Here is a 16,107-nt window from a genome sequence, read left to right as displayed (position 1 = left end):
GTATTTATTTTAGAAAGGTACTCTTTTTTTAAACCTCTGGGTTATCATTAATTACAATGTTAAAATGTATGGAATGTTTATAATTTACAATAGAGAGCACAGTGGATTTCCTCTGCTAATACTGTATATGAAAGCAAAGGATAGATGTTTTCTGGACAGTACCAAATATTAGGGGTTGCCAGGGAGCAAAGCGTTGGAAGGTGTCCATTTTCCTGTTGTTGAGGTTGCCCTGCAGACAGGATACTGGGATCAAGTAGCTCAATCAGCTCCACATCCTCTTGTAACAGGACTTCCTGTTGCAGGATGGTATGTAGTGAGTCGAGTCGGAATCCAGTATCCTTGCCATTAAAAAACCCGAAGAGAGGCATTAATACACACATAATTTTGTATGAAATGCTAAGCTCCTAATGTACTAACAAAATTTAGGGGTATTATATATATTTTCAGTATAGCCTCCAAGAAGATACAACAGTCCAATCTATCTTTAGTATTATGTATATGGGGTTTCAGTTTCACTGTAAATGTGAAACAATAAAAATTGCAATGGACATCATTGAGCCACCAGATGTGAAATATAAATTTTTAATAAAGAAATGTGTAGTAACTACATATTAATAAGCCTGTCTAGTTAAGCCTAATTAATTAAATTGCTGGAACAGAGCATGGAAGGTATAATCCTGTAACATAAGATGTTGTCCCTGGATACTGTAACAATATAGCCAAAATGTAAGAATTACATCAGCAGGATCAAGGCCTTCTAAAAATGGACAAACACAACATTAAGGAATGTAATGCAAAACCGCGCTAATATGTGCATAGCACTTTATAGTTTACAAAATGCTTTCACATATACCAGCTCATTTATTCCTTCTTCTTTTCTTTCTATCTATCAAGAAATATTATATATACCAGGCACCATGCTTGAGACCAAAGGCACAAAAAATGAACAAAACATACAAGGTCTCTACTCTTAAAGCTCACAGTTTAATGAAGAGGACTGAAAAGGAAACAGTTACAATGTGCAAAGAAGTGCAATAAGGTATACCTGGGATTATGAAAATGGCACAGAAGAACCAAAAGTTGTAATGAAGTCCGAGAAAGGAAAACAGGTGATGCCTGCCTGAGCTGAGTCTTAAAGCATGAACAAGAACTGACCAGATGAAAGAGTTGGAAGACGGGGTGGGAAGAGCAAAAGCCTCTCTAGAACTGCAAGTTACTGCTTTTAGCTTTCCATACAATGCATGGTAAGAAGGTGAGAGATGAGGGGGTGCCTAGCTGGCCCGGTCAGAGGAGCATGTGACTTGATCTTGGAGTTGTGAGTTCAAGCCCTAGGTTGAGTGTAGAGAGTACTTAAATAAATAAACTTCAAACAAACAAACAAACAAACAAACAAACAAAATAAAACAAAAAGGGTGAGAGATGAAGTAGCAATGTTAAGAGTACATAGGTTAACTTTCACAGTAACCCTGTGATGTACATTTCATCCTCCTCTCCATTCTATAGAGGAGAAAACTGATGCCCAAAGAGATTAAGTAACTTCTAGAATTCTGATTTCAAATCCTAAGTCTTTGGTAGTCAATTATACTTTCCTACATATAGCCTGCTGTATGAGAAAATTTGAAGTTTTATTATGCATTACATGTAAGAACAGAATGATCCTATTTTAAGAAAAAATAGAACTTTTACCGGATAAGGCCTTTAGCAGTTAAAGTAAAACCATTAGGTCCAGGGTTTGAAGGCAATGGGTTTGCTCTTCTTAGCCAGTTAATCATTCCCACACAAGAGCCTACCCTGCCCTAGCTCCTCATAATGGGAACTTAATAGGAATGCAGTGATCCATATATCCAACTATGAGAGCATGTCCTCGATTGTGGGTTATGTGTCACCACATACACTCCTTTTAGAGAAGGAGAAGAATATTTTTAATATTAGTCCCATATGGATATATTTACTAATTTTCTTTCTTTAGATAAGCTCTATGTCCAATGTGGGGCTTGAACTCATGACCCCAAGATCAAGAGTCACATGCTCTACTGACTAGGCCGGCCAGGCACCCCTTTATTGATTTTCAGTTATATAAAACAAGAACATCTTGGAACGCTGGTCTTCCTTTAGCCTGGCATTATTTTTTTTTTTTCACCATCTACTGACACACCTTGCATGTGCCTGTGTATCACTTTTGTTTCATATTTGAACCACTGTTTCTTCTCTCTTCTTTTTCTCTTTCCTCTCCTTTTCTTTTTTCTTCCTTTCTTTCTCTCTGTTTTTTTTTTTTTTTTTTTGAGTTCTAGTTACCATACAATGCTACATTAGGTTTCAGGTGTACAACACAGTGATTTGACAACTCTATACATTATGCCATGCTCACCACAAGTGCAGCTACCATCTGTCACCATACAGTGTTGTTACAGTTAGCATTGACTGAATTCCCTATGCTGTGTCTTTCATCCCTGTGACTTACTCATTCCATACTGGAAGCCTGAACCTCCCACTCCCCTTTACTCATTCTGCCCATCCCTCCAACCCCCACCCCTCTGGCAACCATGTTTGTTCTCTGTATTTATGGGTCTGTTTTTGTTTTGTTTCTTTTGGTTTTCAGATTCCACGTACAAGTGAAATCATATGGTACTTATCTTTCTCTGTCTGACTCATTTCATTTAGCATAATACCCTGTAGGTCCATCCATGTTGTTGTACGTGGCAAGATCTCATTCTTCTTTTTATGGCTGAGTAATATTCATTATCTATATATCTATATATCTATATGTATATATAGATATATAGATATATATAATTTCTTCTTTATCCATTCACCTATTGATGGATACTTAGGTTGCTTCCATATCTTGGCTATTGTAAATAATGCAGCAATAAACATAGAGGTGCATTTATCTTTTTAAATTAGTGTTTTTGTTTTCTTTACGTAAATAACCATTAGTGAAACTACTGGATTGTGTGGTATTTCTGGTTTTAATTTTTTGAGGAACTTTCATATTGTTTTTCACAGTGGCTACACCAATTTACATTCCCACCAACAGTACTGAAAGTTCTTTTTTCTCTACATCCTTGTCAACATTTGTTATTTCTTGTCTTTTTGATATCAGCCATTCTGACAGGTGTAAGGTGACATCTCATTATGGCTTTGATTTGCATTTCCCTGATGATTAGGGATGCTGCACATCTTTCCGTGTGTCTCTTCACTCTTCTTAGAATCATGATTCTAAGCTTAGGAACCAATTAACTGACATTCCACCCCACTTTCACAAAGAGAAGAGCACAATTCACTTTATACTACTGTTAGGGAAGGGGTGGAAGCAAGGAGGGCAAAAGGAGGAGCATGGCAGCTTTTCAAGTAATCTTTGAAATAAATCCTCACATACTGGCCTTATTATCTGATTTGGATTCCACACACACAGAGAGATAGTAAAACATTAAGCATTAAAAATCAAGTTTTTGCTATAAAAGCTTTAAATCCTACCTTTTATGAGACCTCAATGTACCTACATTTGGGTAAGTTTAAAGAAGCCTAACTTAAGGAAGGCTAAGGCTCACAAAGAGAGGGAAAGCTATTAACACAGAATGGGAGCTTTGCCTCTTCATAGCCCCTTGTACAGATATGCTGCTTAATCAGGTACGCTTTCTTTAACACCATCCTTAGCATCAGAACTGTTTGCAAAACTGGAATAATGTTTCCCCAAAACCATTGTGCTTTGAGGCAGTACTAGTAGCTTTAGGAATATGTGATTCAAGAATGTGACAAACTACCTACAATTACCTATAAATACAAATGAACTTGAAAGGGACCAAGACACTCTAAATAATTAAAGCAGTATTATCTAGTGACTAGACTGTCTCTGCAAAGGAAGAACTTGAACTATATTCTGATCACAATAGCTATAAAATTAAATCAGATTACACTGAGGAATTAAGTTTTTTCTTAAGGATAAATTATAAAATTGTATATTACTCTTTAATTATAGAAATGAGAACTGCAGGGGCACCTGGGTGGCTCAGTTAAGTGTCCAACTTTGGCTCAGGCCATGATCTCATGACTCATGAGTTCGAGCCCCACATCAGGCTCTGTGCTGACAGCTCAGAGCCTGAAGCCTCTTCAGATTCTGTGTCTCCCTCTCTCTCTGCCCCTCCCCTGCTCGTGCTCTGTCTCTCTCTCAAAAATAAATAAACATTAAAAAAAAATGACAACTGCAGAAAATAGGGAAACTGCTGCAATATGCCAATCAAACTAGTGGGAAAATAGACACCTGCTATATTAAGAAACATCTCACAACAGCCCTATTTGGACCGAGGTCCAAGTGTCAAACAAGCGAAGAAATTTAAAAGCTACTAATACTGATTGACTAGATATTATATTATCATCTTTATGGTCGGATGCTCTGTGCTGTGGGGAAGTGCACTAGGTGAACTTTGGCTCACCCTTAACAAGTTTGAGTGCTGAGACCTAGTTAGTACCTAGGTTTATATCCTGGTTCCACATCTTAAGTTATTAACTTCTCTGCTCCAGTTTCCTCATCTGCAAAATGAGGTTAAGAATAGTACCTACTTCAATAGTACCTACTATGAAAATTAAATAAGTCAATATTTGTACAATATATAGTGTCTGATGCATAGTAAGTACTGGTGCAAATTAAGTACTATGTAAGTCTTAGCTGTTAATGTTGTTAGTACACACGAAATAATTAAAACATAATAAAGAAACGCACCATAATACAATACATAAACTTGAAACATAGTGGATAATTGTTACTATAGTGTTGAAGAAAATAAGAGATCCAATAGACTGAAGTTTGTGGGAAAGGCTTTAAGGAAGAGCTGGGACTGCTTACTGAACAGACTACAGTAATAGAGGAAAAACGGAAAGGGTTCTACCATAGTATAATAGCACAAACACAGACATGCAGAACACGTATGGAATAAAAGAAAAGGAAGACTGGGTTGGGTGATGAACAAATTGGTGGGTAAGACTGGAAAGGTAGTTTGGGGCCAAATTTTGCAGACTCTTTGATGCTAACATGATGAACTGGACTTGATTCAATGGGTAATGGTGATATTTTAAGGATCTAAACGGGAAAATGTATGAGACGGTAACTCAGGAAGATTTCTGCCTGTATGGAATGAAAGGGTATGAGAAGCACAGCTAAAAAAGAATAGACAGATTTCTGTTTTTACCCCTAGGCATGGAGAAGGGAATTATGTATGTGTCAATATATTTCAACGATCTTCTATACTTTTTAATACATTGTTCTGTTTCATAGAGCTGATGAGGATCAAATGAGGTAACATGTGTGAAAGCACTTTACAGGCTAAAAAGTGCTTCAAAAGTACTAATACCATTACCGTTATAGTTGTTATAAATGAACTTTTTAAAAATCTTTAAGAAGTACTTTAATAAAAAGGAAAAGGTTCAGATATCATGGAGCAACTGTCAGTATTTTAATAAAAGGAAAAAGGGACTGGTTCAATATCTGTATAGCTAATAAAATTTTAAGTATGTCTGACAAAGGGAAGAGTCAAGCATCTCATGCCAGAAGCCAACGGGGTAATTCCTCGTTCCATTACTATTAAATGATTTCTTTGGTAAGTACTTCCTACAGTTCTCTATAATGTAGGCACAAAAGGGATGCATACAGAAGTTGGCACTTTACAGTGAAACATGTGGCCAGTGACAAAGAACCAAGAATGAAAAGATCAGGACTATGCACACTATGATTAAACCACAGAAAAATGTATATGGATCCGTATACCTTACCACAATCCTAGTATCACTGAAGAATGAGGATGGCTCCACCTGGATAGAGATGATATTCTACGTAGGTGACAAGACACTTCATTGACCTTCTCAACATACCTACAAAGATGAAACCCTGAACAGAGAACTTGCCCATTTGGATTGCTAAAAAAGTAATTTTAGTCAGTCAAGGCATAATAACACTCAAGCCAGTGAGGTACTATGTTATAATGAAGAACCTGGGCTTGGAAACAGGAGACCTGAATTCAAATTCTAACTCTATCAATTTCTAGCTGAACATTCTTGAACAACTCACTAAGTATTCTTAAACCAAACTGAACTATCTGAATCTCAGACATTTGGAAATCTTACCACTTCCAAATGGCAAAATGCACTAAACTTTACAGTATTTGAAGTAGCAAATCAAAATGTGAAAGCACTTTGTAAACATCTCCTTACAAATGGTAATTCACAAGAATGATAATTATCATCTTAAGGTCACAGGCCAGCAGAAGATCCTGAAATCTGCCTACCCATACTTGATCGCTCCTTAGGAGAGCCATGAGAACTTCGTTACTTCAATTTTTTAGCTATACTACCTGGATTTTGCCTTGCTTAAGATGTACAAAGTTGAAGCATTCCCTCTTGGGCGAGGAGGGGGGGGGGGTGTCACAGGTCAAATACCAGATATACTACAGCAGAGAGCAGGAAAAAAAAAAAAAGCAAGCCTCACAGGAATCAGAGACTCTCAATGGTCACAATTCCAAGTCTCTGGGAAATTCTGTGATTACTGGTCTTGGGAGACTAAAGTTTACATATTAAGTTGTCAGGGAATGATAGATTAATGATAAATAAGTCAGGGGGGAACCACTTTGATTTTGCCCAAACTCTAATCATAGACTATGGGATAAAGATACAGACAGTCAATAAGAAAAAAAAAGAAAGAAAAGAAAAAAAGGATACAGTCAAGCTCCTAATGAAAAAAAAGAAGGTCCCACTAATTGATACACTCTCTTCCTTAATGAGAGGAGTATTTGTCAATGGAGGAAGATGGCAGCAGGAAATTAGTAATCTAACAAATAAGGTTTCAATAACAACTAGAATATTCTATTCTAAATGGCTAATAACCTCTTAGAAGAGCTATGAAATAATACTAAATTAAGTCCAAATTCAAGATCCACAGTTATTGAAGAATTTCTTTTTTTTTTAGGTGACACAAACAAACTTTATTTAAACACTTTATGAAGCAGGCAGTCTCCTTTCAGAGAACTTTTCAGAATTTAGAATCAATCACTGCCCAAATCAGTAGCAAAACAAATTCTGATTCATTGTATTGTCATTAATAAACTGGAGTCCTGAAAACTGACTAAAAGAAATAGAGCAAACACTTACCAACTTGTGAAGTAAGTCATCTTTCTTATTGTACTGAGAAAAAATCCAACTTTTGATGGTTTCAGCCACTTTTAACAGGATGCTTCGCTGAAGGAGATTAATGAGATTGTACAGGATACATTAAACCACACCCACACAGCGGAAAAACTGCAAATAACTTACTTCTAACTAACCAAAATTTTTATTAGAAAAAGGAAGGAAAAAAATCATCTTGGTTATATCCTTTGTCAGTATGTCTCAGGCTCCTTAATAGTTCCCAGATTTACTTGCGTATCAGAATCACCTAGATATTTTAGTTAGAAACATATTCTTGGGTCCCCAAAACCAAAGGTTCAGATTCATTAGGTTTGGATGAGACCTGAAAAGCAGATTTAAAAAAAAAAAAATTCTTATTTCTTCATTTATTTGAAAAATTTTAATGTTTATTTAATTTTGAGAGACAGACAGAGTGTGAGCAAAGGGGGAGAGGGAAGGCAGACAACAAGGGAGACACGGAATCTGAAGCAGGCTCCAGGCTCTGAGCTGTCAGCACAGAGCCAGACATGGGGCTTGAACCCACAAACTGCAAGATCGTGACCTGAGCCAAAGTCAGATGCTTAACCAACTGGGCCATCTAGGTGCCCTGAACAGCAGATTTTTATTTTTATTTTTATTATTTATTTATTTATTTAATTTTTTTAATATATGAAATTTACTGTCAAATTGGTTTCCATACAACACCCAGTGCTCATCCCAAAAGGTGCCCTCCTCAATCCCCATCACCCACCCTCCCCTCCCTCCCACCCCCCATCAACCCTCAGTTTGTTCTCAGTTTTTAACAGTCTCTTATGCTTTGGCTCTCTCCCACTCTAACCTCTTTTTTTTTTTTTCCTTCCCCTCCCCCATGGGTTTCTGTTACGTTTCTCAGGAGCCACATAAGAGTGAAACCATATGGTATCTGTCTTTCTCTGTATGGCTTATTTCACTTAGCATCACACTCTCCAGTTCCATCCACGTTGCTACAAAAGGCCATATTTCATTTTTTCTCATTGCCACGTAGTATTCCATTGTGTATATAAACCACAATTTCTTTATCCATTCATCAGTTGATGGACATTTAGGCTCTTTCCATAATTTGGCTATTGTTGAGAGTGTGAACAGCAGATTTTTAAAAGAGCACTCAGAAGTTATCCTGATGCAGCTCATTTGTCTTCGGTACCCTATATACTATCTATGTCAAGATGACAGTATATATTTTAATGAAAACCACAGGGTGTTCCAAGTTCTCAAATACTAAGAACATTTTCATGCCACAATGCTAAGGCATAAAGATATTTTAATCAACTTTAGAAAAAGTGTCTCATACTGAAATAATTTTTATTATTGAACCAATCAAAAATTCAATTTACCTTAATGTTAATAGCCTATTATCTGAGTAAATGCAGTTTACATTCATTGAGTGATTACTATATCCTGAGTACTAAAAAAGGGTCATAGGAACAAAGATAAATACATATAACTGCTATTTTCAAAAACTTAGAAGAGAAAGTAAATAATTACAAATCAATGTAAAGTCTCGGAAAGTGTGGGAAAAGATGTCAATAGGTGTTAACACTGACGCTATACCCTAACAGATGAGCAGAAATTTTAACAAAGGAGGGAGAACATTCTGGGCAAGGGAACAGAATGAGTAAAGGGGACAGCCATGTAACCACCTGCCATGGTCATGGTGGCATAGTCTGGGCTATGACCCAAGGGAAGAAGGGAATAGTAACGAACACTGAGAGGGTTTTTAAAGAACTTTGGTCTTATATGCCATAATAGTTTAGACTTTATACTGTAGGCTATGAGGAGCACCTTGCATAAGATTTTTATGCAAGGATATGAAACAATAAATATCAGCATTTTAGAAAAATAACTGGCTACAGCACAGAGATGGTACTAGCAGGAAATAACTGTAGCCAAGAAGTATCATTAGAAGGATATTTAATAGTCCAGCTAAACAATGATAAAGGCCTAAAGCAGGGTAACAAAAAATGGTAATGAACAAGAGTTGGATTTTAGAGACATAAGAAGTTGACTTACCATTTAGTGACCAAATTAATGTGGGAGTGATAGGAAACTTAAGATAACAGAGAGTGGTAATTTGGGAATATGGAAAGAATATTGTTTGTTTTGGGAGTGCTGAGTTGAAAAAAGTTCTGTTTTACATATTCTGAATCTGAGTTTCCTGGGGTATAGGGCAGGTGAAAATGTTTGACAAGCATCCAGAACTGAGAGAAGACAGAATGCATATAAGTGGCCAATGAGGGCAAGAAAGTACATGAGATCACTCAGAGAAACAGGTCAAGCAAAGAGGCCTGATGCTCAAAGTTTATGGGAGGAACGTTTAAGAATAATCACAGGAAAAGAAACTAGAAAAATATACAGAGAATAAATATTCACAGTGAGAATCCCAATATAGCTACTCAGTAAGTACTTAACAATAACATTAAAAAATAAAAGTGAAAAAAGGGTGATTAATCCTAAATATAGCTTCATCACCATCTCATATAATAATAAAAAATCTGCTTTCAAAAGAAAATAATCGGTACTTCACTGCTTGAACAGAACTTTGGGGGCAATTCTAAAAATATATCCCCTGAGAAGGAACTAAGTAATACAACAAATCTTTCTAAAATTCAGCTGCCCCAGATTTAGAAAAACTCCATTTTAGAAAAATTTAGCTCATACAATTGAAATGTGTAATATGAAGGCTAAAGGAACTTTCTGGACATGTGGTGATTTTTTTAAAATGTTTATTTTTGAGAGAGAGAAAGGGAGAGAGACAGAGCACAAGCAGGGGAGGGACAGAGAGAGAGAGGAAGACAAAGAATCCAAAACAGGCTCCAGTATCCAAAGCCAGCTCCAGGCTCTGAGCTGTCAGCACAGAGCCCGATGAGGCGCTCGAACCCACAAGCTGTGACCTGAGCCAAAGTCGGACACTTAACCGACTGAGCCACCATGTGGTAATTTTGAAACGCATTCTCTGGCTATGCTTTTTACTGGTCCTTAATTTCTGAGGGATGAAATTTTCAACTCTCATTTTATTTATTTATAAGTTAATAATAACATTTCTATATGTAAAAATACCTATCATAAATGAAAAGGATTAAAACCTATAAAACCCAAGTTTTTGCCTAACAACAAAAAAACGCCAATGCCCATATCCTGGCTAAGACTATCCCTTGGCCCATTTTTTGTCTTTTGTGGCCAAGTAATCTCAAATCCAAGTCTTAATCTATAAATAACCTGTTAGCTGTATCCTTAGGTTTTGCTTTCAAAATTCTTCCCAGGAACATCCACATTTGAAAGGGTCAGGGAGAAGAAAGGGTTTAAGTGCAGAGGAATAGCAAACTGGTTCTGATCTGTGTGAGTTCTAACTCCCTAACTCCCACCCTGTAAGTGTCAGTCAAAAAACATTTCTCCAGTATTTATTCTGCTCTGGCAAATGGGACCAGCTTGGTTATCTCACATTGTAGGGATTTTTCTAAGAACAGGAGAAAAGATACTTCTCTCTCTATCACCACAGAGTAAGTAACTAATTGAAAACTTTAAAAGCCTCCTCCCCAAAATAATGATGTCTTGTAATAAAACAATGATTAAACTAGAATGTTTAGGAAATGAGGTAATCTGGGTTTTTTTTCTATTAAATTAGAATTCCTTTTGTTAAAACTGAAATGTACTGGAATATCTTCTTATTTTAATAAGTATGGCTAATAGAACATAAATGAATCTATTAAATGCATTTTACAGAACATAATTGATGGTAATGGAGATTCTTTTTAGTATCTTAGCCTCGCAATGTTGTAGTCAACTGAGATATTTATTGTATAAAAAGATACTGTGCAGGGGCACCTGGGTGGCTCAGTTGGTTAAGCATCTGACTCTTGATTTTGGCTCAGGTCATGATCTCATGGTTCATGAGATCGAGCCCCATGTAGTGCTCTGTGCATACAATGCAGAGCCTGCTTGGGATTCTCTCCTCCTTCTTTTTCTGCCCCTTCCCCGCCCACACTCTCTTTCGCAAAATAAATTAATAAATAAACATTAAAAAAAAAGATACTGCACAGATATAAAGGGCATCAGAAATTGAGGTAAATATACCCACTCCATCATATACCCTTGAAACTGTTTGTGAAATGTTATCAATTTGCTTTCTTATAACTTGTGCTCTCTTTTATTTTAATTTTTCTTCCTTTTTTTTTATATGTAATTTATTGTCAAATTGGTCTCCATACAACACCCACCCAGTGCTCATCCCAACAGGTGCCCTCCTCAATAGCCATCACCTACCCTCCCCTCCCTCCCACCCCCCATCAACCCTCAGTTTGTTCTCAGTATTTAAGAGTCTCTTATGGTTTGCCTCCCTCTCTGTAGCTTTTTTTTCCCCCTACCCCTTCCCCTGGTCTTCTGTTGAGTTTCTCAGGATCCACAAATGAGTGAAAACATATGGTATCTGTCTTTCTCTGCCTGACTTATTTCACTTAACATAACACTTTCCAGTTCCATCCATGTTGCTACAAATGGCCAGATTTCATTCTTTCTCATTGCCAACTAGTATTCCATTGTATATATAAACCACATCTTCTTAATCCATTTGTCAGTTGATGGTCATTTAGGCTCTTCCCATAATTTGGCTATTGTTGAAAGTGCTGCTGTAAACATTGGGGTACAAGTGCCCCTATGCATCAAGCACTCGTGTATCCCTTGGGTAAATTCCTAGCAGTGCTATTGCTGGGTCATAGGGTAGGTCTATTTTTAATTTTCTGAGGAACCTCCACACTGCTTTCCAGAGTGGCTGCACCAATTTGCATTCCCACCAACAGTGCAAGAGGGTTCCCGTTGCTCCACATCCTCGCCAGCATCTAGTCTCCTGATTTGTTCATTTTAGCCACTCTGACTGGCGTGAGGTGGTATCTCAGTGTGGTTTTGATTTGTATTTCCCTGATTAGGAGTGATGTTAATTGTGCTCTCTTTTAAAAAATATGAAAAGAAAAAAATTTCAATTAATATGAGTCCTACTGGTTGAATTCTTATTAAGGCTTTAGTATATTTTTCTGGTTCCCTCTAAACAACTTCAATATTTGAATAAACAATATATTTTAATCTTCAACCATATTAATTTCCATTTATTATAGAAGTTACTGAGATAGTCCAAAACAGCAAAGATTTATGTTTATCTAAACAGTTTTGTACTACTGATGAAATAAAACATAATATCTTAAACCAGTGTTGAGGAAGACATGGAGGTACCTATGTGTTTTTTTTTTTTTGTTTTGTTTTTGCAAGGGTAAAGGTAAAGGCACTTTGAATAATTAGTGAGGTGAAGAACAAGAGATTAATCAGAGAGAATGAGCGTGATTTCTTACTTTTGGCAGGGCTCTTGCAGGAGGCTTTTGTTGTCCCTCTGTCACTGTGCTTTTTTCTGGTTTTGGTGACAGAGAAGAGCATATTTCAAAGTCTGTATGTCCCAGATCCTGTAAGTACTGGTAAAGTGGAGAATTCTGAAAAAGACATGAAATAAAGCAAATTTCAAGATCACTGCTATTTAAAAAGCTTAGAGGTCAAATTCAATAGGAAACTATCATGACCAGTATGCCCCAATTCTTTAAGGCTTCATCTATTAAAAAGTGAATTATCTGTCACAATGCCATTTAACATTAAAAAAAAAAAAATCAACAATTCAACAGAGGGACCCAAAAAAGGAAAAACTCTAAACACAGATTTTTCTGAGTGGGTACCAGCAAGAAAAAATGGATTTAGGAATATAAATAGATTTGTAAAGCAATTTCTTTGCCCAAATATTTGTAGTATTAGAGTAGATTACTTCAAAATAGCCAAGCCTGACTATAGATAGCTCCTAAGAGGGCCTACAATGAAAAGTAGTTATTACTTGAAGCTAAGAATTAAGCAATGATTATACTACATTAATTATAATTTTATACTATCATATTTACTAATTCATTCAAGCAAAAGTATGTATGACCTACCATATGTCTGCCACTGTAAACAATCTTTTTTTTTTTTTTAATTTTTTTTTTCAACATTTTTTATTTATTTTTGGGACAGAGAGAGAGACAGAGCATGAACGGGGGAGGGGCAGAGAGAGAGGGAGACACAGAATCGGAAGCAGGCTCCAGGCTCCGAGCCATCAGCCCAGAGCCTGACGCGGGGCTCGAACTCACAGACTGCGAGATCGTGACCTGGCTGAAGTCGGACGCTTAACCGACTGTGCCACCCAGGCGCCCCTGCCACTGTAAACAATCTTAAAACTCCAAGAAAATTACCTAAAATAAGCTGTATCTCACATACAACCATAAGGCAAACAAGAGATTCTGTGGCTAATAAAAGCATTAGAACATGGTGGTTAAGAACACAAACTCTGGAGCCAGACTACAGGTTTAAATCCCAACTGTGCCTCTTATTGGTTGAATATCCTATGACAGTTTAAATTCTTTGCTTCAGCTGTCTCATCTTAAAATAGGAATAATAATTACACCTTGTTCATAGGGTCCTTTCAAGGACTAAATACATACAAGGCACTTAAAACAGTACTTGGTCCATAGTAATCACTCAAATTACACTTCAACTATATATAAGCCAGGTGGAAAAAGCACAGGTTTTGGAACAGACAAAACAAAAAAACAAACAAACAAAATTACTCCAATCATCAGATGCATCAGCATCACTGTTGGATGAAAATACATGGCACAATTCTTTCTGGATAAATAGCAAGCTTTAATTTTAACTTTGTCTTCTCTAAAGCACAAAGTTGGTGACATGTTTAAAAATAAACCCTGATTCCATTCAACAAAAATATTTAATACTTTAATGGGGCGCCTGGGTGGCGCAGTCGGTTAAGCGTCCGACTTCAGCCAGGTCACGATCTCGCGGTCCATGAGTTCGAGCCCCACGTCGGGCTCTGGGCCGATGGCTCGGAGCCTGGAGCCTGTTTCCGATTCTGTGTCTCCCTCTCTCTCTGCCCCTCCCCCGTTCATGCTCTGTCTCTCTCTGTCCCAAAAATAAATAAAAAACGTTGAAAAAAAAAATTAAAAAAAAAAATATTTAATACTTTAAAAAAGACCTTACGTTAGGTAGTAGAGATAAAATAACAACCACCATGAAAACAATAGTAAACAGCAACACAGCTAATGTAGTATCATGTGGCAAAAGCTTAACTAAACATTCTACTTGCATCATTTCACTTAAGGTTCACAACAAACTTTAAAAAGTATTATGATCATTGTTATTGTTAATACCCATTTCATAAATGAGGAAACAGACTCACTCTGTTAGATACAGAAAGCAGGATAGGTCTGATTCCAAAGCCAACACTCTGAAATATTATACTATACTATCTAAAATAACAAACAGTCCCTCCTATGTTTAGAGAGAAAGACACCAGGGAAACTTCCTTATAACTTAGTATAGAAATATCAAGCAAATTAATAATTGCAGAATTGTATTGGATACTACGGAAACAGAAGAGGCAGTTAAGCGAGACCAATATTTCTAGGGAATATATCCTTGAGTTTGGGAAAATGAGGCAGAGTGGGAATTTGCTTGTACTGGTAGCAATTTGCTGGGTATCAATTTGACAGAATAGAAGATAAGTAAAATGCCTCCTTTTAAAGCTACATTTAATACTCTTGAAAAAAATACACAAAAAATTATAATAAAAGAAGGGATATGTTCTTATGTCTCTACCAGACTTAAAACCTTTGGTGGCACAAACGGTTAATCTTAACATCACCCGTAATGTATCTTCAAATATTGCCTTGATCTTCAAATATTGCCTTGAATTACTCAAATATTTTCAAAATGAGTTGTGAACCCCACCCTGCTCTGTCCCCATAGTGGCAAAAGAACAAGAATGCTTGTTCGGTTGGGCTGACCTTTCGAAAAGTTTACATACTTAAAAAAAAAAAAACACACAACACAACTTGTTTTTAAGGCAGAACTCTTTCTTCAAGTGAACTCCCATGGGGGAAGAACAATAAATAAGATGGATCAAAGCAGAGTTACTCTAATTCCAGGGTCATCAAAGTTTTCCTGTAAAAGGCCAGACAGTAAATATTTCACACTTTGCAGACCATATGGTCTCTATCGTAACTAATCAGTTCTGCTGCTGTGGTGCAAAAGCAGCCACAGCACTACATAAAACAATGAGTGTGGTTATGCTCCAATAAAACTTTATTTATGGAAATACTGACCTTCTTATAATTTTCATATGTCACAAAATATCATTCTTTTGATACTTCCCCTGACCATTTAAAAACGTGAAGTCCACTCTGAGTTCACCAGCCACAGAAAATCAGGCAGGAGCAGAGGACAAATCTGCCCCAAAAGCATTAGTTTGCTGACCCCAGTTTTAATTAAAGGCTCAGTCAAGACCTTGAGGCACACTCTGATTGCTAAATGTTCTCTGGCAACAGGCTTCAGGGTGGGGATGGGGGCTAAATTTCTTTTCATTCAAATTCTAATACCTTTCTTACTCCACACTTAGCTGTGAGTGTCAGCACTGACCCCCAAAGTCCCTTCCTTTTCCAGTTCATATCACAGCTCACAAAATAACAAAATGGAAAATTTTAAAAGTAATTAAATAGAAGAGAAACAATGAATACTTTGTTCTCCATATGTGTTCTGCACATCAACTTAAAGCATATGTACTCAGTTGGAAACACCATAATCTGGAACACTTGCTATTTCACTTTTTGCAAAATAGCAGCATTAATCATGTACCTTGAATAATACCAATAACGTCCAGAGGTGTCATTTGATACAGTAATTCTGTCAGTACCTTATTCTGCCTTTTCTAGCAATGTAAAACTTTTCATTAACTTTTTGGTTGGTTTCACAACGTTCTTATCAAAGGTGTGACATCCATTCATATGAGCTATGCAACTATGAATGATGCTTTAGTAATTCTGGTTTCTTCCCCATCTCTAG

At 36.7% G+C, this 16,107-nt stretch overlaps 2 protein-coding genes across 12 annotated transcripts in view; one reads left to right on the top strand and one right to left on the bottom strand.

Annotated features, from left to right (window-relative positions):
• The window catches only part of VEZT (vezatin, adherens junctions transmembrane protein), a 78,774-nt gene that overhangs the window by 41,794 nt on the left and 20,873 nt on the right, over positions 1–16,107 (bottom strand). For 6 of the 9 annotated variants that reach the window (XM_042992922.1, XM_042992918.1, XM_007085632.3 and 3 more), the window contains exons 2-4: positions 12,528–12,662; positions 7,138–7,224; positions 163–338 (exon numbers count right to left, since the gene is read on the bottom strand). In XM_042992922.1, the coding sequence (XP_042848856.1) occupies positions 163–338; positions 7,138–7,224; positions 12,528–12,662 (398 nt within the window). Of the gene's footprint in view, positions 1–162; positions 339–5,766; positions 5,806–7,137; positions 7,225–12,527; positions 12,663–16,107 lie in introns of all 9 variants that reach the window. The other 3 variants (XM_042992920.1, XM_042992921.1, XM_042992926.1) reach the window with 2 other exon arrangements.
• LOC102955427 (uncharacterized protein C3orf20 homolog) overlaps positions 1–16,107 on the top strand; it is a 192,238-nt gene that overhangs the window by 164,940 nt on the left and 11,191 nt on the right. The window lies entirely within an intron of this gene.

Source organism: Panthera tigris, chromosome B4 (genome assembly GCF_018350195.1).
Source record: "Panthera tigris isolate Pti1 chromosome B4, P.tigris_Pti1_mat1.1, whole genome shotgun sequence".
Taxonomy (NCBI): Eukaryota; Metazoa; Chordata; class Mammalia; order Carnivora; family Felidae; genus Panthera; species Panthera tigris.
This window is presented reverse-complemented; position numbering and strand designations above follow the sequence as displayed.